We start from the raw sequence: 23937 nt of genomic DNA, 5'->3' as shown, positions 1-23937 counted from the left end.
ACATATATCAGCTAATATACCTTGAACATGAAGACACAGCAAGGCAAGGAGATGAAATGTCAATTTGTGATGATTTCTGAATGGTATATAGATGAATTTTACAACAGTACTTAAAAACTCATGCAGAATCCTTTTTAAAATGAAATTCTTAGTCAAAAACATGAAAAAAATGTTGTTTTCATTTAATGTTCGTGCTGGATTGAGCAAATATGACAAATATATGTCATATTATGACAAATATAACAAAGAATATTAGTAAAATTAGTCTAGTCCAAATATATGTTTGCCTTAGACAAGTTTTGAATATTTTTGAATTATTTTAAATAAGGAAATCTAACCTTAATGGAAATCATTTCCCTTTCAAATAAATTAAACTCAAGATTCTGTGTCGTATTTTGGTGAGTTTAAATCCATACATGAGAGGATTCATAACTGGAGGGATGATGAGAAATTCAAGAGTGATGAAGTTTTGGAGGCTTTGGGGTAAATCTCTGGAGCCAAAGCGCAAGTACATCGAATCAAAAACCATTACAGTGAAATTTATGATCACAGAAGTCAGATGGGGCACACAGGTCTGCATAAACTTTACTCTGTCCTCTCTGGACCTCACACATGTTTTAATAAGATATATGTAAGTCCAAATTATGAAAAGCCAATGAGACACATTAATGACAAGTATCACATATGCACTGATGTTATTTGAAAAAGTGTCAGCTTCAGGACAAGCAAGTTGAACAATTAACCAGTTTAGACATAAGGCTCTCTGAATCTTTATACCACATAACTTGAGTCTTGCTGTAAGGCTTTCATCCAAGACAATGAGCAGCACAAGAGAAATATTGATAAATAAAATCACACAATAATACAGTAAGGTGGTTAACAAGAGTGGTACTCTGTAATTCATTGTCTCATTAAATCCTGACAAAATAAAAATTCTTACAATAGACACATTATCCATGATCAGAGAACACATCTACCTTCTTTGTGTAACAATATGTAAGTGTACAGAGCACAGAGCTGCTGTATCTAGATCCCTAACAGTATCTGTTCTCCCTCGTCACCTTCCCTTAAATGCTGCCTTTGGCTCAACAACAAACACACACCTGGGAATTTGACCTCTGTTGATTGAAGGGCAAAAAAGTTATAAAATTGATGATGGCACAAGTTAATATAATATAATATAATATAAAATAATATAATATAATATAATATAATATAATATAATATAATATCGTCTTCATGCATGCTCAATCGTCCAGGTAAGTAAATCTCCAAAAGTAGATTCTGTTCATCTGGACGTTGCGTTTTCAGTGGGAGAAATGTTTTGTCAGTTGGATGAATGAAACATTTCTCTCATCTCACTTGGATGAGGCTGGACGGGCAACTCGGGCCCTCTAGCAGACGACACTTGAGGCTGGACGGGCGACTCGGGCCCTCTACACAGCAAATCCAGCATGTGCAAATTAACACTGTCGGATTTGATTTCAACACTATTAAAGTGTCTATATGGGTCCACACCAGAGAGTGTTAATTTAACTCTTTTTGGAGAGTTGGTACGTTAACTCTGATTTAGTGTTAAACACCAAATCTGTCTGGAGTTGATAATTTAACACTTGGTGTTAAGAGTTTATATATTAACTCTCAAGAGTATTTTAGTTTAACTACGTAAGAGTTATCTTCTAATTCATTCTAAAAAGCGGGAATTTTACTGTTCTGAACTTCTAGAAATTTCTTTTGGAAATAAACATTTACTAAAAAGACGCAATGGTTTTTGAAAAACATTTATTCTGAACTGTGTTCAGTGTACATGTTCTCACTTTCATTAGAATTGTGTTTATCAAAAGGTCTGACATAGGTGAGCTGGTAAATGCAAATAACAGCATTCTCATCACTTATTTCTTCAATACAATATGCATGTCCTTCATTCATCCCTTTGTGGAACTTCAACGCACTTCTGCTCTCCCCCATATTCCATCTTCACAAGCATATCCTGTGCGGAGATTGAATAAAAATTAGTTGACACTAATTAATGGCACAAATAATCCAGTAAACAATTGCAGCACAGTAAAAAAAAAAAAAAAAAAAAAGGAATCCTTTTTGAGCCATTACTTGTGTAAAGTATTTTCCCAAAGGACAAGGACGCAGGCAACAGGTAATACTGAACTAAATGTAAAACCTCAACCTTTTTCATTTTTACCTAAACCGTGTGCACAAAACTCTGGAGGGATCTAAATGCTAACGTAGAATCCAGTCAGGACGTCTGCTACTGCTGTTTGCTCGTTTTTTTTTATGGGCGATCGTTGTCAGACTTCAAGTAGCACCATTATACTAACATTTCACATTCTAGACATTGTTTTAGGTGTATTTGACCAAAGGTTTGACTGAAAATTCACATGCAAGCTTTTTTCAAGGCTGTGGTATTTGCCCACAAACAATACCTTTCAGCTAGCTAAAACAGAATATTATGCTATCAGCGAGCAACACGGCTAATGCCTTTCACACAGCTTTGTCTCAACTCCAAAGAGCCACAGAAGTAAAAGCTCATAATAATAATTGAAACAATCTTTGAAAAAAATGACTTACCAAGCATGGCAAACAACTCAAATATGTAGAGCAAAATGTTCTGAAACGGCTTCACTTCAGCTTCGACTGGAGCCGTGCTGGAGGCGGAGTCTGTGAATTTACTCTGTTGGTGTCATAGCCCCTGTCGGAGTTCAGAGTTAAGAGGTCAGGAGTTAATGTTTCCATTGTAACACCCCCAGATTTGACAGAGAAACACTCATTTTTAACACTCGATTTTAACTACTATCATTTTACACCTCAGAGTTACATTAAAAGAATGTGACTCTGCTTAGAGTAAAATTAACTCTACTTTTGCAAGAAGACTATTAACACCAAAACATTTAACACTTTTGAATTTGCTGTGTAGCAGACGACACTTGAGGCTGGACGGGCGACTCGGGCCCTCCAGCAGACGACACTTGAGGCTGGACGGGTGACTCGGGCCTTCCAGCAGACGACACTTGAGGCTGGCTGGGTTCACCTGAACCCCCAGCTAACATGGCTTGAGACTGGACGGGCTCCTCTGGCCCTCCAGTGGAAACAGACACTGAAGCAGCAGGTACAGAGACCTCTGCCAGTGTGGACCCTGGCTGGGACTAAGCAGTCCTCAGAGGGCTGAAAGTGTTCCCCAATACACTCAGCAGAGGACGGAGGCGGACGGGTGAACTCACTTGAGCTCTCAGGGGGTGCTGAGAGCTGACACTGTTCTGGTGAGTTCTCCGGTGAGGCTGCTGGCGCTGGCGTCTTGACCTCTAGGGGTCCAGAGTTGGCTGGTGACTGACACCCAGCCTCTGGGGAGGCCCTAGAGGAAGCAACTGTCTCTGACATGGCCAGCTTAAGAGAACCAGCAGATATTCTGGTGAAGTGTGTTCCCTGCTTTGAATGAGACAGTGAGGATGGTGGCTGAGTAAATGAGCGGGCAGACAGCTGAACTGGTGGGGACAGTGCAATAGGCAGCGAAGCGGCTACAGACTGACCTACAGGTAGCGGAGACGATTGTAGTGGAGTCGTAATAAGTGGTGGAGTGGCTGACTGAACTGAGGGCAGCGCGGCTGCTGACTAAATTGAGGGCAGCGCGGCTGCTGACTGAACTGAGGGCAGCGCGGCTGCTGACTGAACTGAGGGCATCACGGCTGCTGACTGAACTGACTGAACTGAGGGCAGCGTGGCATTTGACTGGGATGGAAGTGAGGATGAGACAATGGAGCGGACACGGTCATAAACATGGAACGAGGGTTCAGAACAGGCAGTCTTACAAGCTATGGCCATGGGTGAGAAATCATTGTTATCCTCAGTAGAAACACAAAAAATAGCTCCAGAAAACACAGTCACAGAGTCTGACGCAGCAGAAAAAGCTTTCCTTTCATTCACCACAGCCGATTGCTTACATGTCCCGACATCCGGCTGTGGGGTGCCACGCCGACGGCGCAAACGTCGCTTCTTTCTTGGAGATGGCTCCGACAGGCCGGGTAATCCCTCGTCCGGCGATTCGGACGGCACGTCCTCCGTTGAAGCGAGCAGGCAAGCGGTAGCGGCGGGGGGGTGTAGGTGAAGCTCGTGGAGAACGAAATTCTGCACGAGCGGATGCAGAGAGTCCAATAGCCAGGGATAACCGGAAATAAGGTATTGTAGGTTGGCTTCCACAGTGTAAAGAGAGGCTTCTCCCTCATGCTCTAACCACTGGTTAATTAATCTAGAAGCAGAGTCGATAACGGGTGCCCGAGGGCGAGCATCTGGTGGCCAGGCCTTAGTCCATGGGGCCCGGCCGGGCACAGCCCGAAAAGGAGACATGGGCCCATCCTCCCGCAGGCCCACCACCCGCAGGAGGCGCCATAGGGTTCGGGTGCATTGTGTGCCGGGTGGCGACCAGGAGCGGAGGCCCTGGCGGACTGACCACCGGCTGCCAAGACTGGCAATAGGGACATGGAATGTCACCTCTCTGGTGGGGAAGGAGCCTGAGTTAGTGCGTGAGGTTGAGAGGTACCGGCTAGATATAGTCGGGCTCACCTCTACGCATGGCTTGGGCTCTGGAACCAGTCTCCTGGAGAGGGGCTGGACTCTGTCTCAGTCTGGAGTTGCCCCTGGTGAGAGGCGACGGGCTGGGGTGGGTATTCTAATATCCCCTCGGCTTGCTGCCGGTACGTTGGGGTTTTTCCCGGTGGACGAGAGGTTTTGTTCCCTGCGCCTTAGGGTTGGAGAATGGGTCCTGACTGTCATCTGCGCTTATGCGCTGAGTGGAAGTTCAGAGTACCCAGCCTTCTTAGAGTCCCTGGGGGGGTGCTGGAAGGTGCTCCATCTGGAGACTCTGTTGTCCTGCTGGGAGACTTCAATGCTCATGTGGGTAACGACAGCGAGACCTGGAGGGGCGTGATTGGGAGGAACGGCCTCCCTGATCTGAACCCGAGCGGTGTTTTGTTATTGGACTTCTGTGCTAATCACAGTTTGGCCATAACGAACACCCTGTGTCCATAAGTGCACGTGGCACCAGGACGCTCTAGGCCGTAGGTCGATGATCGATTTTGTAATCGTATCATCAGACCTGCGACCATATGTTCTGGACACTTGGGTAAAGAGAGGGGCTGAGCTGTCAACTGATCACCACCTGGTGGTGAGTTGGATCAGGTGGCGGGGGAGGATGCTGGACAGACCTGGTGCACCTAAACGCGTAGTGAGGGTGTGCTGGGAACGTCTAGCAGAGGCCCCAGTCCGCGAGATCTTCAACGCACACCTCCGGCAGAGCTTCAACAGCATTCCGAGGGAGACTGGGGACATTGAGTCCGAATGGACCATGTTCAGCGTCTCCATTGCCGAAGCTGCTGCATTGAGCTGCGGCCGCAGGGTGGTTGGTGCCTGCCGTGGTGGTAATCCCCGAGCCAAATGGTGGAGACCAGAGGTGAAGGGAGCCACCAGGCTGAAGAAGGAGTCCTATTGGGCTTGGTTAGCCTGTGGGACTCCGGAGGCAGCCGACAGGTATCGACAGGCCAAGCGGAATGCGGCTCGGGCAGTGGCTGAAGCAAAAACTCGGGTGTGGGAGGAGTTCGGAGAGGCCATGGAAAAAGACTTTCGGACTGCCTCGAAGAGATTCTGGAAAACTGTCAGGCGTCTCAGGAGGGGAAAGCGGTGCTCTACCTGCACTGTGTATAGTGCTGGCAGAGCGCTGCTGACGTCGACTGAGAAAATTGTCAGGCGGTGGAAGGAATACTTCGATGACCTCCTTAATCCCACTGACACGTCTTCCGAGGAGGAAGCAGAGTCTGGGGATGAGGGGAATGACCTGCCAATTTCCGGGGGTGAGGTCACTGAGGCAGTTAAACAACTCCTTGGTGGCAGAGCCCCTGGTGTTGATGAGGTCCGCCCCGAGTTCCTGAAGGCTCTGGACATTGTAGGGCTGTCCTGGTTGACACGCCTCTGCAATGTTGCATGGAGATCAGGGGCAGTATCTGTGGACTGGCAGACCGGGGTGGTGGTCCCCATCTTTAAGAAGGGGGACCGGAGGGTGTGTTCCAACTGCTGCGAGATCGATCAACTTTAGACCAGACAACAAACTACGGAGGCTCCGGAAAAGTGCAATCAAACGATGAGTTTTATTATCACAGGAGAACAACCAACCGTCAGCATACGGAATGGGTTGCTCTGACAAGAATACATTGGGTTCTGGTTTTATAGGACAAAATATCACACCTACGTCAATACAGTTCAAAAATACATGGTGACAGATGGGCAAAAGTTCAACTCGTGCAGACAAGGGTACATCACGTACATATAACCTTACACCGACATATAACTTCTCCTTTCTACATTACTTGCCTTTTAAGGTAATAACTTCAGGTCTTAGCATCTCTGAGAGCTAATAATGGACCCTCGTCATTAATCACTAAGTAGAGTACTTTGCAGCCAGTCTCAAACTGAAGCAGAAGACGCTTAGGCCTTCGCTCAGACCTGCTACTAGATTAATATGTGTATCGTAAGCGTGCATGCAATTAACCTGCTATGTTCTCATCTCCCCTCAGCATGTATCATCTGGACACTTTCACCAGTGAAGCTTAAAACCTTCTAGAATGGAACATCAACTCTAACCAAGCACATTTATGCATTATGTATAAAATGAACTCAACCTATAAAAATAGAAAGGTCAATGTGATGACAGTTTGCCCAACCAGTCTACATGTGTTTTGTGGACTTGGAGAAGGCATTCGACCGTGTTCCTCGGGGTGTCCTGTGGGAGGTGTTGCGGGAGTATGGGGTGTCTGGCCCATTGCTACGGGCCATTCGATCCCTATACAACCGTTGTAAGAGCTTGGTTCGCATTGCCGGCAATAAGTCGGACTCGTTCCCGGTGGGTGATGGGCTCCGCCAGGGCTGCCCTTTGTCTCCGGTTCTGTTCATAATTTTTATGGACAGGATTTCTAGGCGCAGCCAAGTGGCGGAGGGCTTTCGCTTTGGTGGCCTCAGAATCTCATCTCTGATTTTTGCAGATGATGTGGTTCTGTTGGCTTCATCGGGTGATGGCCTCCAGCTCGCACTGGAATGGTTCGCAGCTGAGTGTGAAGCAGCGGGAATGAGGATCAGCACCTCCAAATCTGAGGCCATGGTTCTCAGCCGGAAAAGGGTGGAGTGCCCACTCCGGGTCGGGGATGAGTTCCTGCCCCAAGTGGAGGAGTTCAAGTATCTCGGGGTCTTGTTCGCGAGTGATGGGAGAAGGGAGCCGGAGATCGACAGACGGATTGGGGTGTTCCGGGCATATGACACCGGGAGGAGGCCCCGAGGCAGACCCAGGACACGCTGGAGAGATTATATCTCTCAGCTGGCCTGGGAACGCCTTGGTGTTCCCCCGGATAAGCTGGAGGACGTGGCTGGGGAGAGAGAGGTCTGGGCCTCTTTACTTAGGCTGCTGCCCCCGCGACCCGGCCTCGGATAAAGCGGATGAAGATGGATGGATGAATGGATAAATACTACAGTATGTCAAGCAATGGGGATATATGATCAGATTTCAAAAAGTACAGAATTATGGTGTCATTAATTAATGTACAGAGAGAAATTTACATATAAATTAAGAAAAAAAGCCAAATAAAAGTAGGTAACAGTTCAATTACTATTACTATTTTTCCAAAATAATAATAAAAAAAACTCTATATAAATAAATACATACTACTGAAAAAATAAATACAAACTAATAACACTGATCCTTATATTTATACATGCAACATGTTTATTGAAAAAAAAGAAACATTAAGCATTGTTAACTGATCTTTGTGATAAACTGAGATATAACACACAGGGATGCCTGCACTAACCAGCCATTTACAACAGAATATTTCATACAATATTTTGTTTACTTTAAACCTAAAACACTTTGAAATAAACCTGTTTAATCAACTTGCACATATATCAGCTAATATACCTTGAACATGAAGACACAGCAAGGCAAAGAAATGAAATATCAATTTGTGATGATTTCTGAATGGTATATAGATGAATTTTACAACAGTACTTAAAAACTCATGCAGAATCCTTTTTAAAATCAAATTCTTAGTCAAAAACATGAAAAAAAATGTTGTTTTCATTTAACGTTCGTGCTGGATCGAGCAAATATGACATATATGACAAATATATGTCATATTATGACAAATGTAACAAAGAATATTAGTAAAATTAGTCTAGTCCAAATATATGTTTGCCTTAGACAAGGCAAACATGACTAAATGTTTCTGAATCAAGTGCCTTCAGAAGACTTGTATTTATATTGCTGCATCTGTTTTGAATATTTTTGAATTATTTTAAATAAGGAAATCAAACCTTAATGGAAATCATTTCCCTTTCAAATGAATTAAACTCAAGATTCTGTTTCGTATTTTGGTGAGTTTAAATCCATACATGAGAGGATTCGTAACTGGAGTGATGATGAGAAATTCAAGAGCGATGAAGTTTTGGAGGCTTTGGGATAAATCTCTGGAGCCAAAGCGCAAGTACATCGAATCAAAAGCCATTACAGTGACATTTATGATCACAGAAGTCAGATGGGGCACACAGGTCTGCGTAAACTTTACTCTGTCCTCTCTGGACCTCACACATGTTTTAATAAGGTATATGTAAGTCCAAATTATGAAAAGCCAATGAGACAGATAAACGACAAGTATCACATATGCACTTATGTTATTTGAAAAAGTGTCAGCTTCAGGACAAGCAAGTTTAACAATTAACCAGTTTAGACATAAGACTCTCTGAATGTTTATACCACATAACTTGAGTCTTGCTGTAAGCACTACATTGATGGCAAAAATGCAGAAAGGTGTCAGCCAGGAGAAACACACCAGCTGTGAAAGCCTCCTCTTAGTCATGAAAGAGTGGTAGTGCAGAGGTCGACATATAGCCAGATACCTGTCAAAGGCCATGACAGTTAAAATAGACAAATTACAGCAAGCAAATGAATACATGATAAAAGCTTGTAAAAGGCACCCTTCATAGGAGATTCTGTGAGAAGACGACAGTAAATCTGAAAGGAATTTGGGGTAGAAACCTGTGGTTCCATAAAGTGCATTAATGCAAAGGCTACTCAGGAAAATGTACATAGGTTCATGGAGGCTTTCATCCAAGACAATGAGCAGCACAAGAGAAATATTGAAGAACAAAATCACACAGTAATACAGTAAAGTAACTGAGAAGAGGGGTACTGTGAAATTCATTATCTCATTAAATCCTGACAGAATAAAACTTCTTTCATTAGACTGATTATCCATGATCAGAGGGCACATCTACCTTTTTAAAATAACAACATAACAGAGCACTGAGCTGCTGCGTCTGTACCTGACTAATGTCTGCTGTCCCTCTTCACCTCCCATTAATTATAGAATAAAATAAAATACTATATACAGTACAATAAATAGAATAAAATATACAATAGGATAGAAATAGAATGCAAATGCTTTATACAACTGAGTAAAAATACAACTTTGTCAGAAAAAGAGTATTGCACTCAGTGTGTGTGAATGTGTGTGTTTGATCAGTTAAAGTCTTTGTTGTGGAGCCTGACAGCAGTGAGGAGGAAAGACCTGCGAAATCTCTCCGTCCCACACCGTGTGTGCCGCAGCCTGCCACTGAAGGAGCTGCTCAGTGCTGTCACAGTCTCCTGCATGGGGTGGGAGATGTTGTCCAACAGGGATGAGTGTATGTTTTTGTTCTGTGTCCTGTTTGTTTCTATATGTGTCTTTCTGGCTGCTGTTACAACCAAATTTCCCCCTGTGGGACAATTAAAGGATTATTCTATTCTAATGCTGTTTCTATCAAACTATTTTTCTCCTACAGTTACACAGAGGCCTGACAACAATATTATACATTCACATTATAATGCAGCCACCTAATGTTATCACATCATATCACAACTCCACACTGGGTTTCAGCCCCCAGCTGACTCTGGACCCCTGGAGGTTAAGAAGCCAGCTGAGGACTGCACCCGGCTGTTGCTGCCTGAGCAGAGTCAATGCTCTGTGCAGCTGCAGCCTGCTATGTGCCTGCCAGAGGCCCATGCGCCTGCTGGTCCTGTTCTGTGCCTGCCAGGGGCCCGTGTGCCTGCTGGTTCTGTTCTGTCCCTGCCAGGGGCCTGTGCACCTGCTGGTTCTGTTCTGTGCCTGCCAGAGGCCCGTGCACCTGCTGGTTCTGTTCTGTGCCTGCCAGGGGCCCGTGCGCCTGCTGGTCCTGTTCTGTGCCTGCCAGGGGCCCGTGCACCTGCTGGTTCTGTTCTGTCCCTGCCAGGGGCCCGTGCGCCTGCTGGTTCTGTTCTGTCCCTGCCAGGGGCCCGTGCGCCTGCTGGTTCTGTTCTGTCCCTGCCAGGGGCCCGTGCACCTGCTGGTTCTCTTCTGTGCCTGCCAGAGGTCCCTGTGCCCACTGGTCCTGAGACTGTTCTCGCTGGAGGGCCCGAGGAGCCCATCCAACCTCCTGCCTCGTCAGCTGGAGGGCCCGAGGAGCCCATCCAACCTCCTGCCTCGTCAGCTGGAGGGCCCGAGGAGCCCGTCCAGCCTCCTGCCTCGTCAGCTGGGGGGCCCGAGGAGCATCGTCAGCGTCGCCAGCTCCGGCTTCATCCTCCGCTTCAGCTGCTTCATCCTCGTCTGGCCCAGCCTCCGCTTCGCCTTCGTCTGGCCCAGCCTCTGCTTCAGCTGCTTCATCCTCGTCTGGCCCAGCCTCCGTGTCTTCGCCTTCGGCGTCGCCTGGTCCAGCCTCGTCTGGTTCTGTGGTTTATTGGCCGCCTTCCAGGCCACTGGTCGGGCGTCATCTCCGTCGTGGGCAGTCCCCAGACCCCCTTCGCCTGAATCGCCGCCGCTGCCTTCCGCTGCCTTCCGCTGCCTTCCGCTGCCTTCCGCACGGCCGGCCCCTGGACCCCTTTCGCCTGAGTCGCCACCGCTGCCTTCCGCACGGCCGGCCCCCGGATCGCCACCGCTGCCTTCCGCACGGCCGGCCCCCTGAACTGTTTCCACGTCGCCGCCGTTGCCATCCGCACGGCCGGCCCCCTGAACTGTTCTTTTTTGGACTCCTCTTTTGTTTTGGGGCTTTCTTGTGCTTCGGTGTTTTGTTTCGAGCCCTCCTTCCTGGACCCCCGCTGCCCGCCCTGTTCGGGTTGTTTTCTGTTTTGGGCGGTTTTTGTGTTTTTCTTTCGTTTTCTTGTGTTGGGCTGTCTGGTGCCAGCCCTTGAGGGGGGGTACTGTCATGGTCCTGGGTCGGTGACCCAGCGCTTTTAGTTTATTATTATGATGATTATTATTGTTCGAGTTCTATGTGTTATATTCGGTCTGTCTGTCTATGGTGTCACCCCGTCTGTTTGCGAATCTGTCTGTTTAGTTCTGTGTCTTGTTTGGTTCCCTGTGTCTGAGTTTCCTGTCTTATTGTGAAGGTCTCTGTCTGATGTGAGTGTGTTCAGTTTACGTTTCCTCTGTCCCGTCAGCTCTGATTTCTCCCAGCTGTGTTGCCCTTCTGTCTCTCATCCCCTGATTACTGGTGTGTGTATTTAAGCCCTGTGTGTTCTCCTGCCTGTTGCCGGTTCGTCTGCGTTACGCCGTGTCAGTCTGCGTTACTCTGTGGTCCACGGTGTCCTGTCCCTTGTCAGTGTCTCTCTGCCTCTCACCCCATTCTGGTACCCTCTCAGGTTTGTCATTTAGCTTTCCCAGTTTAGGTCTTTAGTTTTGTCTTCCCTCTTGCCTGTTTTGTCATCTCACCACTGTGTAAATATAACATCACCAGCATTATCATCTACTGCCTGCGATTTGGGTCCTTTCTCCCGTCAATACCACATGGCTCGCCTCGACAGCCGTGACAGAATGTTTATATCACACAACTTGATGTTAGCAGGACATTGATGGAGAAAAAGCAGAAAGGTGTTAGCCTGGAGAAACACACCAGCTGAGAGAGCCTCCTTCCTAGTTAAGGCGAGGAAGGAGTAGAAGAGAAGGGAGTTACTGTTAAAATACTATTATTGCATTGTTTTTTGTTGGGTTTTTTTTTTTTATGCTATGGGATTGAAAAACTTCAAAAAACAACAACAGCACAATTTTATGCTTGATATGCTAAACAAAACTTTAATTCTTAAAGTAGTAAATACTACAGTATGTCAAGCAATGGGGATATATGATCAGATTTCAAAAAGTACAGAATTATGGTGTCATTAATTAATGTACAGAGAGAAATTTACATATAAATTTAAAAACAAAAAAAATGCAAAATAAAAGTAGGTAACAGTTCAATTACTATTTTTCCAAAATAATAATAAAAAAAACCTTTATATATAAATAAATAAATACTACTGAAAAAATACAACCTAATAACACTGATCCTTATATTTATATATGGAACGTGTTTATAGAAAAAAAAAAAAGAAACATTAAGCGTTGTTAACTGACCTTTGTGATAAACTGAGATGTAACACACAGGGATGCCTGCACTAACCAGCCCTTTACAACAGAATATTTCATACAATATTTTGTTTACTTTAAACCTAAAACACTTTGAAATAAACCTGTTTAATCAACTTGCACATATATCAGCTAATATACCTTGAACATCAAGACACAGCAAGGCAAAGAAATGAAATGTCAATTTGTGATGATTTCTGAATGGTATATAGATGAATTTTACAACAGTACTTAAAAACTCATGCAGAATCCTTTTTAAAATGAAATTCTTAGTCAAAAACATGAAAAAAATGTTGTTTTCATTTAATGTTCGTGCTGGATTGAGCAAATATGACACATATGACAAATTTATGTCATATTATGATAAATATAACAAAGAATATTAGTAAAATTAGTCTAGTCCAAATATATGTTTGCCTTAGACAAGGCAAACATGACTAAATGTTTCTGAATCAAGTGCCTTCAGAAAGACTTGTATTTATATTGCTGCATCTGTTTTGAATATTTTTGAATTGTTTTAAATAAGGAAATCTAACCTTAATGGAAATCATTTCCCTTTCAAATAAATTAAACTCAAGATTCTGTTTCGTATTTTGCTGAGTTTAAATCCATACACGAGAGGATTCATAACTGGAGGGATGATGAGAAATTCAAGAGTGATGAAGTTTTGGAGGCTTTGGGGTAAATCTCTGGAGCCAAAGCGCAAGTACATCACATCAACAGCCATTACAGTGACATTTATGATCACAGAAGTCAGATGGGCCACACAGGTCTGCATAAACATTACTCTGTCCTCTCTGGACCTCACACATGTTTTAATAAGATATATGTAAGTCCAAATTATGAAAACATAATGAAAATAACAAATGGCAATTATCACATATGCACTGATGTTATTTGGAAAAGTGTCAGCTTCAGGACAAGCAAGTTTAAAAATTAACCAGTTTAGACATAAGGCTCTCTGAATGTTTATACCACATAACTTGAGTCTTGCTGTAAGCAGGACATTAATGGAAAAAAGACAGAAAGGTGTCAGCCAGGAGAAACACACCAGCTGTGAAAGCCTCCTCTTAGTCATGAAAGAGTAGTAGTGCAGAGGTCGACATATAGCCAGATACCTGTCAAAGGCCATGACAGTTAAAATAGACAAATCACAAAAAGAAAATGAATACGCGATAAAAGCTTGTAAAAGGCACCCTTCATAGGAGATTCTGTGAGAAGACGACAGTAAATCTGAAAGGAATTTGGGGTAGAAACCTGTGGTTCCATAAAGGGCATTAATGCAAAGGCTACTCAGGAAAATGTACATAGGTTCATGGAGGCTTTCATCCAAGACAATGAGCAGCACAAGAGAAATATTGAAGAACAACATCACACAGTAATACAGTAAAGTAACTGAGAAGAGGGGTACTGTGAAATTCATCGTCTCATTAAATCCTGACAGAATGAAACTTCTTTCATTAGACTGATTATCCATGATCAGAGGGCACATCTACCTTTTTAAAATAACAACATAACAGAGCACTGAGCTGCTGCGTCTGTACCTGACTAATGTCTGCTGTCCCTCTTCACCTCCCATTAATTATAGAATAAAATAAAATACTATATACAGTACAATAAATAGAATAAAATATACAATAGGATAGAAATAGAATGCAAATGCTTTATACAACTGAGTAAAAATACAACTTTGTCAGAAAAAGAGTATTGCACTCAGAGTGTGTGGATGTGTGTGTTTGATCAGTTAAAGTCTTTGTTGTGGAGTCTGACAGCAGTGAGGAGGAAAGACCTGCGAAATCTCTCCGTCCCACACCGTGTGTGCCGCAGCCTGCCACTGAAGGAGCTGCTCAGTGCTGTCACAGTCTCCTGCATGGGGTGGGAGATGTTGTCCAACAGGGATGAGTGTATGTTTCTGTTCTGTGTCCTGTTTGTTTCTATATGTGTCTTTCTGGCTGCTGTTACAAGCAAATTTCCCCTTGTGGGACAATTAAAGGATTATTCTATTCTAATGCTGTTTCTATCAAACTATTTTTCTCCTACAGTTACACAGAGGCCTGACAACAATATTATACATTCACATTATAATGCAGCCACCTAATGTTATCACATCATATCACAACTCCACACTGTGTATCTAAGCCCTCAGTTCCCAGTCTTGTCATTCCGTCCATTCCTCATGTGTGTTTTCAGTTCAGTCCATCCAGTCAGCCAGCCAACCATTAATTTATTAATTCACTCACTCCCTCACTCATTCATTCATTTATTCAATTGGTATAGTCAGTCCGTCTTCTCATGTTCTGTTCATCCTGGCTTCACAACAAACATCATCCACATCCTTCACCAGCCTGCTAGTCCTGAGTTTGAGTCCTCTCTTCCTTCCACACATCACATTGTGTCACATATATAGAGACTGTTTATACATAGGGCCCAGGATTCTGTGCTAACATGAACCTTGTACAATGTGTGGTGCCAACTCATAAACAAAAACACACTTGCTGTGTATATAGTACTGTCAGGCCTTTATTTTTTAACAGCAGCTCTGTGGAAAGAAGGTAGTTTTAAAGCAGCATGAATCTATAACCTACTAAGCAATCACTTCTTTCTTCCCCTGTCTTTGAATTAATTTGCAAACTGTGAAACTGATATTCTGTTAAATATAGACATCATCATGTTAGTTATATTTTCTGAATTAGCCTTGTGATATAAGTGTACAATGAGCGAGACTACAGAGGCACCCGAAAAACTGGCTAAACTTTGAGCCACAGTAAACACGTCACTCTTGAGACTCAAACATTTTATGCTTGAAAAAAGGATATAAATATGAGTCTGTTACTTGAGAAACAAAAACCTATTTACTGTAAATGACAATAAATTGACCAATTTACATCTTAATGGAACGTGTTAGAGATATGGCATTATGACACCTTAAGTTCAAACGATAAGATGACCTGGATTAAAGCTAAAACCAGAAGTGGAAATGCATTTTAGTTTACATCTGAAAAAATGTAAAAAACAAAAAACAATAATAATAAATTTTTAAAAGGTAAAATATGTGTTAGTTGTCTTTAGATCTTTGATAGTCTAAAGGTCAAATTTAAGTAAACAATAATGCTTTTTACTGAGACTTGGTTGTCTTGGTGCATTTATAGTTAATGTTATGAGGCCTTCATTTGCTGTCATGTACAAGAGAATAATGTACATTTTTGAAATTTTATTTTGCTCCATTTTTATTTGGTGAACAAGAAACTCTTAATTTTGAAGTTCTTTCAAAATAAAATAAACCCAATATCCTGTTTTGTATTTTGGTGAGTTTAAATCCATATATGAGAGGATTCATAACTGGACGGATGATGAGAAATTCAATAGTGATGAAGTTTTGGAGGCTTTGAGGTAAACGTGTAGAGCCAGATATCATGTACACTGGATCAAGAAAAAACAGGAAAGTCATCAAAGAGATCAGGTGGGGCACACAGGTCTACGTAAACTTTAACCTGTCCTCTCTGGACCTCACACATGTTTTAATAAGATATATGTAAGTCCAAATTATAAAAAGCCAATGACACAGATAAACAATAAGTGTTACATTTGCACTGATGTTTTTTCTAAAGGTGTCAACATCAGGACAAGCAAGTTTAATTATTAACCAGTTTAGATACAAGACTCTCTGAATGTGTCATGGTCCTGGGTCGGTGACCCAGCGCTTTCAGTTTATTATGATGATGATTATTGTTCGAGTTCTATGTGTCACAACGGGACTGAACGGACTCACGCGCAGGCTCTAGGTCTTGAAAGCACAAGAGTCTTTATCATGATGCACCAGGTGATTATTTACAAAAGTGAGGGGAAAGCCGGGCTCCAGGGGTCCACACACGAACGGGAAAGACACGCACACTCTCCGTCCACTCCTCCTCACACTCCACTCACTCGGGTAACACAGGGGTAGGTCCAGGGAATCTGTACACAGAGACACGAATGGGTGGTTAGGTAAATCGATATGAAACACTTCTGAAGTCATTGAGCTGGGGTTACACTGACGAGGGTCGGCAACGGTCCAGCGACGAGAAACACAGGGCTGCCGTCTTATAAAGGAGCTGGATCACTCGTAATGAGCCACAGGTGCGTGGGCCAAGGGCAGGAGCCCGCAGGTAAGCTCCGCCCAGGCAGAGGGAGGAGGGAAAGAGGGGAGAGGAGAGAGCAGGAAAAAAAAATAAAAAAGGAATACAAAACATATGTAGCCGTACTGAGCCGACCGGGTAGGCACAGGGACCCTGACAGTACCCCCCCCTCAACGGGAGCCACCCGGCGACCCACCGGGCTTACCAGGGTGCCGGCGATGGAAGTCACGGAGCAGGCGCTGACACAAAACAGCCGAGCGAGGCACCCAGGAGCGCTCCTCCGGCCCGTAGCCCTCCCAATCGACCAAATACTGGACCCCCCGCCCCCGGCGCCGGGAGTCCATAATGCGGGAGACCCCATACGCCGGCAGCCCATCAACGATCCGGGCGGGAGGCGGGGGCCCGGAAGGAGGGCACAAAGGACTGGAGAGCACGGGCTTAATCTGGGAGACATGGAAAACGTCGTGGACACGCATGTTGCGCGGAAGGTTCAACCGAACAGACACAGGGTTCACAAGCGCACCGATTTCGAATGGCCCAATAAAAGTAGGAGACAGTTTCTTGGACTCCGCCCGGAGGGGCACATAGCGGGTGGACAGCCATACCTTTTGTCCGACCGCATACTCAGGAGCCGGTGTCCGATGGCGGTCTGCGAGCTGTTTGTTACGTGCCGTCGTCCGGAGGAGGGCAGCTCGGGTGGCTCTCCACACCCGGCGACATCTACGCAGGTGGTGTTGGACGGATGGCACAGAGAGGTCACCCTCAACGGCCGGAAAGAGCGGAGGCTGAAATCCTAATGACGCCTCAAAAGGTGAAACTCCAGTGGCTGAGGAAGTCAGGCAATTGTGGGCGTACTCAATCCATGGCAGCTGGTCACTCCAGGTCGTTTGATTTGTGGACACCACACACCGCAGAGCAGCCTCCAGGTCTTGGTTCGCCCGCTCAGCCTGTCCGTTGGTCTGAGGGTGGAAGCCAGAGGACAGACTAACCTTAGCGCCGAGGGCGGAGCAAAACTCCCTCCAGACCCGTGAAGTGAACTGAGGGCCACGGTCTGACACAATGTCCTCCGGAATTCCATGGAGGCGGAATACATGCGTGGTGAGGAGGTGAGCGGTTTCCAGGGCCGTAGGCAGCTTGGGCAAGGCAACGAAATGGACAGCTTTAGAAAACCTGTCCACAACGGTTAGAATGACTGTGTTACCTTTTGAAGCCGGTAATCCGGTGACGAAATCCAAGGCTATGTGGGACCAAGGCCGTCCCGGAGTGGGCAGCGGTTGTAGCAAACCGGAGGGAGGTTGGTTGGACGACTTGTTACGGGCGCAGGTCGTGCAGGCGGCGACGTATTCCCGTGCATCCCGAGCCAAAGTGGGCCACCAGAAGTAACGCTGGAGGAATCGTATGGTGCGGTGTACTCCCGGGTGACAGGTGAACCGGGCGGCGTGTGCCCATTGCAGTACCTGAGAACGAACAGAGGAGGGCACAAACAACTGACCTGGGGGCCCGGTCCCGGGATCTGGTTCTGTTTTCTGGGCTTCTTTAATCTGAGATTCGATTTCCCAGGTCACCGTGCCGATGGAGCAGGAGGCAGGAAGAATCGGACCTGGCTCGGGTTCCGCTTCAGAGGAGTCATACAGTCGGGAGAGGGCGTCTGGCTTCACATTGCGGCTCCCGGGCCTGTACGTAATTGAAAAGTTGAATCTCGTGAAAAAGAGAGCCCACCTCGCTTGCCGGGGATTGAGTCGCTTTGCGGCTCGGAGATACTCAAGGTTTCTGTGGTCTGTCCACACGATGAATGGTTGAGTGGCTCCCTCTAGCCAATGTCTCCATTCCTCCAGTGCTAACTTGATAGCCAGAAGTTCCCGGTCTCCAACATCATAATTGCGCTCTGCTGGGGAGAGACGGTGAGAGAAAAAGGCACATGGGTGGAGCTTACCCTCCCTCCGTTGGGACAACACCGCCCCGACCCCGGAATCCGATGCGTCCACTTCAACGACGAACTGTTGCTGGAGGTCGGGTTGGCAGAGGATAGGTGCTGTAGCGAACCGTTCTTTGAGACGTAGGAAGGCCTCCTGCGCGGATTGGTCCCACTGAAAAGACACTTTAGGAGAAGTGAGTCTGGTTAAAGGCAGAGCGAGTTTACTGAAATCTCGGATGAAGCGGCGGTAGAAGTTGGCAAAGCCTAAAAAGCGCTGGAGCTGTCGACGGTTTGGGGGTTCGGGCCAGGTAAGCACTGTTTGGACCTTCGCCGGGTCGGGTTTCAGATCACCCCGCTCTATTATGTATCCGAGAAAGGCCACGGAGTCCACGTGAAAGTCACACTTTTCGCTTTTCACAAACAGTCTGTTTTCCAGCAAACGCTGCAGAATCTGTCTGACGTGTGTCTCGTGCTCCGCCACTGTTTTAGAGAAGATAAGGATATCATCCAAGTAGACAAATGCGCACCGATTGATAAAGTCCCGGAGGACGTCATTCACGAGGGCCTGGAAAACTGCTGGGGCGTTAGTCAGCCCAAAGGGCATCACCAGGTACTCAAAATGCCCCAGATGGGTGTTAAAAGCTGTTTTCCATTCGTCGCCCTCCCTGATCCGAACTAGATGGTAGGCATTGCGGAGGTCTAATTTACTGAAGATCGTTGTCTCGTGCAGAAGTTCAAAAGCCGAGGAAAGGAGCGGTAGGGGGTATTTGTTCTTAACCGTAATGTTATTAAGGCCGCGGTAATCAATGCAAGGCCGGAGAGACTTGTCCTTCTTTTCTACAAAGAAGAAGCCGGCTGCCACAGGGGAAGAGGACGGCCGGATTATGCCTGCTGCCAGTGAGTCCGTGATGTATTTCTCCATAGACGCTCTCTCAGGTTGGGAGAGACTATAAAGGCGACAGGTGGGGAGTGTGGTGCCTGGGAGAAGATCAATGGCGCAGTCATACGGCCGATGAGGTGGTAACGATTGTGCAAGATCTTTACGAAAAACTTCAGCCAAGTCGTGATACACAGGTGGAACAGAGGTGAGATCCGGAGGCTCAGACAGGTTATTTGGAGGAGACGCGGAGGGCGGAGTTGCAGCCCGGAGGCAGTTCATGTGACAATCCACTCCCCAGCCTACCACGCATTCAGATTTCCAGTCGATATGAGGGTTATGCTGTCGCAACCAGGGGTGACCTAAGACAAGCGGTGTTTGAGGAGCTTTAAACACGAATAGGCTTAGAACCTCGGTGTGGTTGCCGGAGAGTGTGAGTGACACGGGCTCTGAGACATGGGTTATATCAGGCAGCCGCTGCCCAGATAAGGCGGTGACATGTAAACGATGAGGTAGAGGGTCAGACCCAACCCCTAATTTTTCCGCGAGGGCTGAATCGATAAAGCTCTGTTCCGCGCCAGAGTCAATTAACGCCATCACAGAATGGGTTTTTGTGTGAACTGTTAACTTGGCCGGTAACGTTAAGCGTGGAAGGGAGCTTTTACTAGACAGGTCGCCCACCAGTACTCCCTTAACTACGGGCGGGCGCCCCCTTTTGGTCGAGATGGACAGGTGGCAATGAAGTGGCCCTTACGGCCGCAGTACAGGCACTCACCAGAGACCATGCGTTGCTGACGTTCCGCGGGTGTTAGCCGTGAGCGACCCAGCTGCATGGGCTGCTCGCCTTCCTCGCTTAGCTCGCCACTGTGGGCAGCACTGGGTTTAGCCCTCCATTCCCCCGCTGGTGGGCCCAAGAGTGCCCGTGGCTCCTGAAAGGCCCGCCCCCGGAGGTCTCTGCGAGCCTGAAGGCGATCATCTAACTTAATGCACAGAGTCATTAGAGAGTCAAGAGAGGCAGGCAGGTCATGCATTATTAGTTCGCCTTTTAATTCATCACGGATGTTATTAAGCAAGGCACTCTTTAGCGCCTCCTGCCCCCACCCCGTTTGCTCAGCCAAAACCCAGAAATCGACAGAATAATCCGACATCCTGCGTCTACCTTGTTTAAGATTTAACAGGCGTTGAGCGGCGGCGGCAGCCTCGGATCCTTTGTCAAAAACGCTCTTAAACTTAGACAAAAACTCGGGGTAGGAGATGTCGGGGTGGGATCGTAGCACTGCCTGGGCCCACTGTAGAGCGCGATCACGTAACAGTTGCACAAAGAAGGAAATCTTATCTCCATCGCCAGGGTACCAGTGAATTTGCTGACGAAAAAAATAAGTGAGTTGTGTGAGAAATCCTGCACACTTATCCAACTCACCATGAAACAGTTCAGGAGAGGGAGGCTGATGCCCGACGACCACAGGTGTAGTTTGGGCCGCGCTTGCGGGCTGAGACGCGCTCGCGGGCTGAGACGCGCTCGCGCCCGGGATGGGTTCGTCTGCCGGAGAGGCTGGCGGGGGCGGAGAGTCAGTCAACGGGGTCCGCTGGGCGAGAGCCAGAGACAAAGCGGCAACGTCTCCACTGAGCCGCATCAACATATGCTCGTGTCGCTGCAACAGCTCATCCAACGAGACCGGGGCTGGGGCGGGTGACGCCGAGCCTGCTGAGTCCATCGTGGCTGGACCGTTCTGTCACAACGGGACTGAACGGACTCACGCGCAGGCTCTAGGTCTTGAAAGCACAAGAGTCTTTATTATGATGCACCAGGTGATTATTTACAAAAGTGAGGGGAAAGCCGGGCTCCAGGGGTCCACACACGAACGGGAAAGACACGCACACTCTCCGTCCACTCCTCCTCACACTCCACTCACTCGGGTAACACAGGGGTAGGTCCAGGGAATCTGTACACAGAGACACGAATGGGTGGTTAGGTAAATCGCTATGAAACACTTCTGAAGTCATTGAGCTGGGGTTACACTGACGAGGGTCGGCAACGGTCCAGCGACGAGAAACACAGGGCTGCCGTCTTATAAAGGAGCTGGATCACTCGTAATGAGCCACAGGTGCGTGGGCCAAGGGCAGGAGCCCGCAGGTAAGCTCCGCCCAGGCAGAGGGAGGAGGGAAAGAGGGGAGAGGAGAGAGCAGGAAAAAAAAATAAAAAAGGAATACAAAACATATGTAGCCGTACTGAGCCGACCGGGTAGGCACAGGGACCCTGACACTATGTGTTATATCCGGTCTGTGTCTCTGTCTGTCTATGGTGTCACCCCGTCTTTATGCGAATCTGTCTGTTTAGTTCTGTGTCTTGTTTGGTTCCCTGTGTCTGAGTTTCCTGTCTTATTGTGAAGGTCTCTGTCTGATGTGAGTGTGTTCAGTTTACGTTTCCTCTGTCCCGTCAGCTCTGATTTCTCCCAGCTGTGTTGCCCTTCTGTCTCTCATCCCCTGATTACTGGTGTGTGTATTTAAGCCCTGTGTGTTCTCCTGCCTGTTGCTGGTTCGTCTGCGTTACGCCGTGTCAGTCTGCGTTACGCCGTGTCAGTCTGCGTTACTCTGTGGTCCATGGTGTCCTGTTCCTCGTCCGTGTCTCTCTGCCTCTCACCCCATTCTGGTACCCTCTCAGGTTTGTCATTTAGCTTTCCCAGTTTAGGTCTTTTGTTTTGTCTTCCCTCTTGCCTGTTTTGTCATCTCACCACTGTGTAAATATAACATCACCAGCATTATCATCTACTGCCTGCGATTTGGCTCCTTTCTCCCGTCAATACCACACGGCTCGCCTCGGCAGCCGTGACAGTACGAACCGGCCAAACATGGACCGAGCGGCATTCGCACCTTCCAAGGAGGTTCGGGAGGAATTAACCGATTCAGTTTCAAGATGGACTAATCTGTGGCTAGAGCATGAGGGGGAGGAACTTCGTCATGCTCTGGAGGCCCGACTACAGCGGCTAGTTTCCAATCACCCCTGGCTGCTGGATTCACTTCACCCACTCGTACAGGACTTCATTCTCAACACACTTCATCTTCACCCCCCAACTGCGACAGCTGACCTGCCTGGCTTACTGGAAGATCCTCTCCCCAGTCCACCAGAGGACTCTCAGCCGGACAAAATGCCGCCCGTTCAGTCGGCTTCTCCCTCCTTCCGGGCAAAACGGCGGTCACGCCGCCGTCATCCTTCGCTCGCCAAGCAAGCCCTCGGGGTCAGTGAGAGTGACTGTTTCATTTACATGCAGCCCCCCAGTGGCCAGCTCACACCAGCCCAGGCTTTTTACAAAGCACTGGGAATCATCCTCATTCCACCCAGCCTATCCACCCCACAGCAGGAGCAGCCACTTCAGAGCTGGCTCATATCACCGCCCGCTTCCCCTGCCGCTCTTGCCCCTTCTCCCAGGTGGAAGCGACGTCCACGCGGCCGTCAGTTACCGGCAGATTCTGTGAGTCAGTGTTTTTTCTGTTCCATCTGAGCTTGCATTCATGACCACTCTGTCAGTTGATCCTGAGTCTAGTAATTCAATGCCAGTCAACTCAGGTTTATTCAAATGTGAAAAGATTAATTCAGAAACGGTTAATTCTTTGTCAGATACTCCAAGGTCCGTTAACACATGCTCTGAGGATTTAAAGGACTGCTTTCATTCTGCCTCTTCCGAGTCCTGTGTTATGCTAACCAGGACTTTTAATCCGGAATCTGAAAATAAAAAAGACTATCTACTAGAAGCTCGGTTAGCCGCCCGGCCAGAAGCTCAGTCGCCACCTCCACCACATTCAGCCTCACCACCCATAGCTCAGTTACAGTCACAGCCAGACTTACTGCAAACTATGTTGCAATCCCTAGCCCAGTCAGTAGCCCAGTTGGCAGAAGAATCATCAGCCTTATCATCCATTCAGTCTCCCACTCCACCACCATTGTCATCACAACCATTATGTCAGTCACCCTCAGTTCAGCCTCCTGTTCAGCAGCCACCAGCCCTGCATCCTGTGTCAGTTTCTCCACCTGTACAACAATACAAGTCAATTCAACCTGAAAAACACTGTTCTTCGCCCATCCATTCCAAGCAGAGAGACAAATCTAATAATGTCAACATTCCTCAAAGGCTGGCCAGTTCTGAGACTGAGATGCACTCCAGGGCCTCCATTGAGGCTGGGTTTCAGCCCCCAGCTGACTCTGGACCCCTGGAGGTTAAGAAGCCAGCTGAGGACTGCACCCGGCTGTTGCTGCCTGAGCAGAGTCAATGCTCTGTGCAGCTGCAGCCTGCTATGTGCCTGCCAGAGGCCCATGCGCCTGCTGGTCCTGTTCTGTGCCTGCCAGGGGCCCGTGTGCCTGCTGGTTCTGTTCTGTCCCTGCCAGGGGCCCGTGCACCTGCTGGTCCTGTTCTGTGCCTGCCAGAGGCCCGTGCACCTGCTGGTTCTGTTCTGTGCCTGCCAGGGGCCCGTGCACCTGCTGGTTCTGTTCTGTGCCTGCCAGAGGTCCCTGTGCCCACTGGTCCTGAGACTGTTCTCGCTGGAGGGCCCGAGGAGCCCATCCAACCTCCTGCCTCG

At 47.2% G+C, this 23937-nt stretch overlaps 2 protein-coding genes across 2 annotated transcripts; both read right to left on the bottom strand.

Moving 5' to 3' along the window:
• Positions 1 to 8369: 8369 nt before the first annotated feature.
• Positions 8370 to 9314, bottom strand: LOC146616432 (olfactory receptor 10Z1-like). Its single transcript, XM_085374475.1, has one exon. It carries the CDS (start codon positions 9312 to 9314, stop codon positions 8370 to 8372), a length of 945 nt encoding a protein of 314 aa, XP_085230601.1.
• Positions 9315 to 13005: 3691 nt separating this feature from the next.
• Positions 13006 to 13950, bottom strand: LOC146616431 (olfactory receptor 4B13-like). The gene has a single exon (XM_085374881.1). The coding sequence runs from the start codon at positions 13948 to 13950 to the stop codon at positions 13006 to 13008; it is 945 nt and encodes a 314-aa protein (XP_085231007.1).
• Between the last annotated feature and the right edge of the window lie 9987 nt (positions 13951 to 23937).

The sequence above is a fragment of the Diplotaxodon limnothrissa genome, linkage group LG16, assembly GCF_057381915.1.
Source record: "Diplotaxodon limnothrissa isolate DT_005_m linkage group LG16, D_limnothrissa_male_GT1.1, whole genome shotgun sequence".
In the NCBI taxonomy this organism is placed as follows: domain Eukaryota; kingdom Metazoa; phylum Chordata; class Actinopteri; order Cichliformes; family Cichlidae; genus Diplotaxodon; species Diplotaxodon limnothrissa.
Note: the sequence above shows the minus strand (reverse complement) of the source record. Positions and strands in the feature narration are given on the sequence as shown.

Coding starts and splice junctions, on each gene's coding strand:
- LOC146616432 (XM_085374475.1), bottom strand. CDS start 9,314: ATGTGCCCTCTGATCATGGATAATCAGTCTAATGAAAGAAGTTTTATT.
- LOC146616431 (XM_085374881.1), bottom strand. CDS start 13,950: ATGTGCCCTCTGATCATGGATAATCAGTCTAATGAAAGAAGTTTCATT.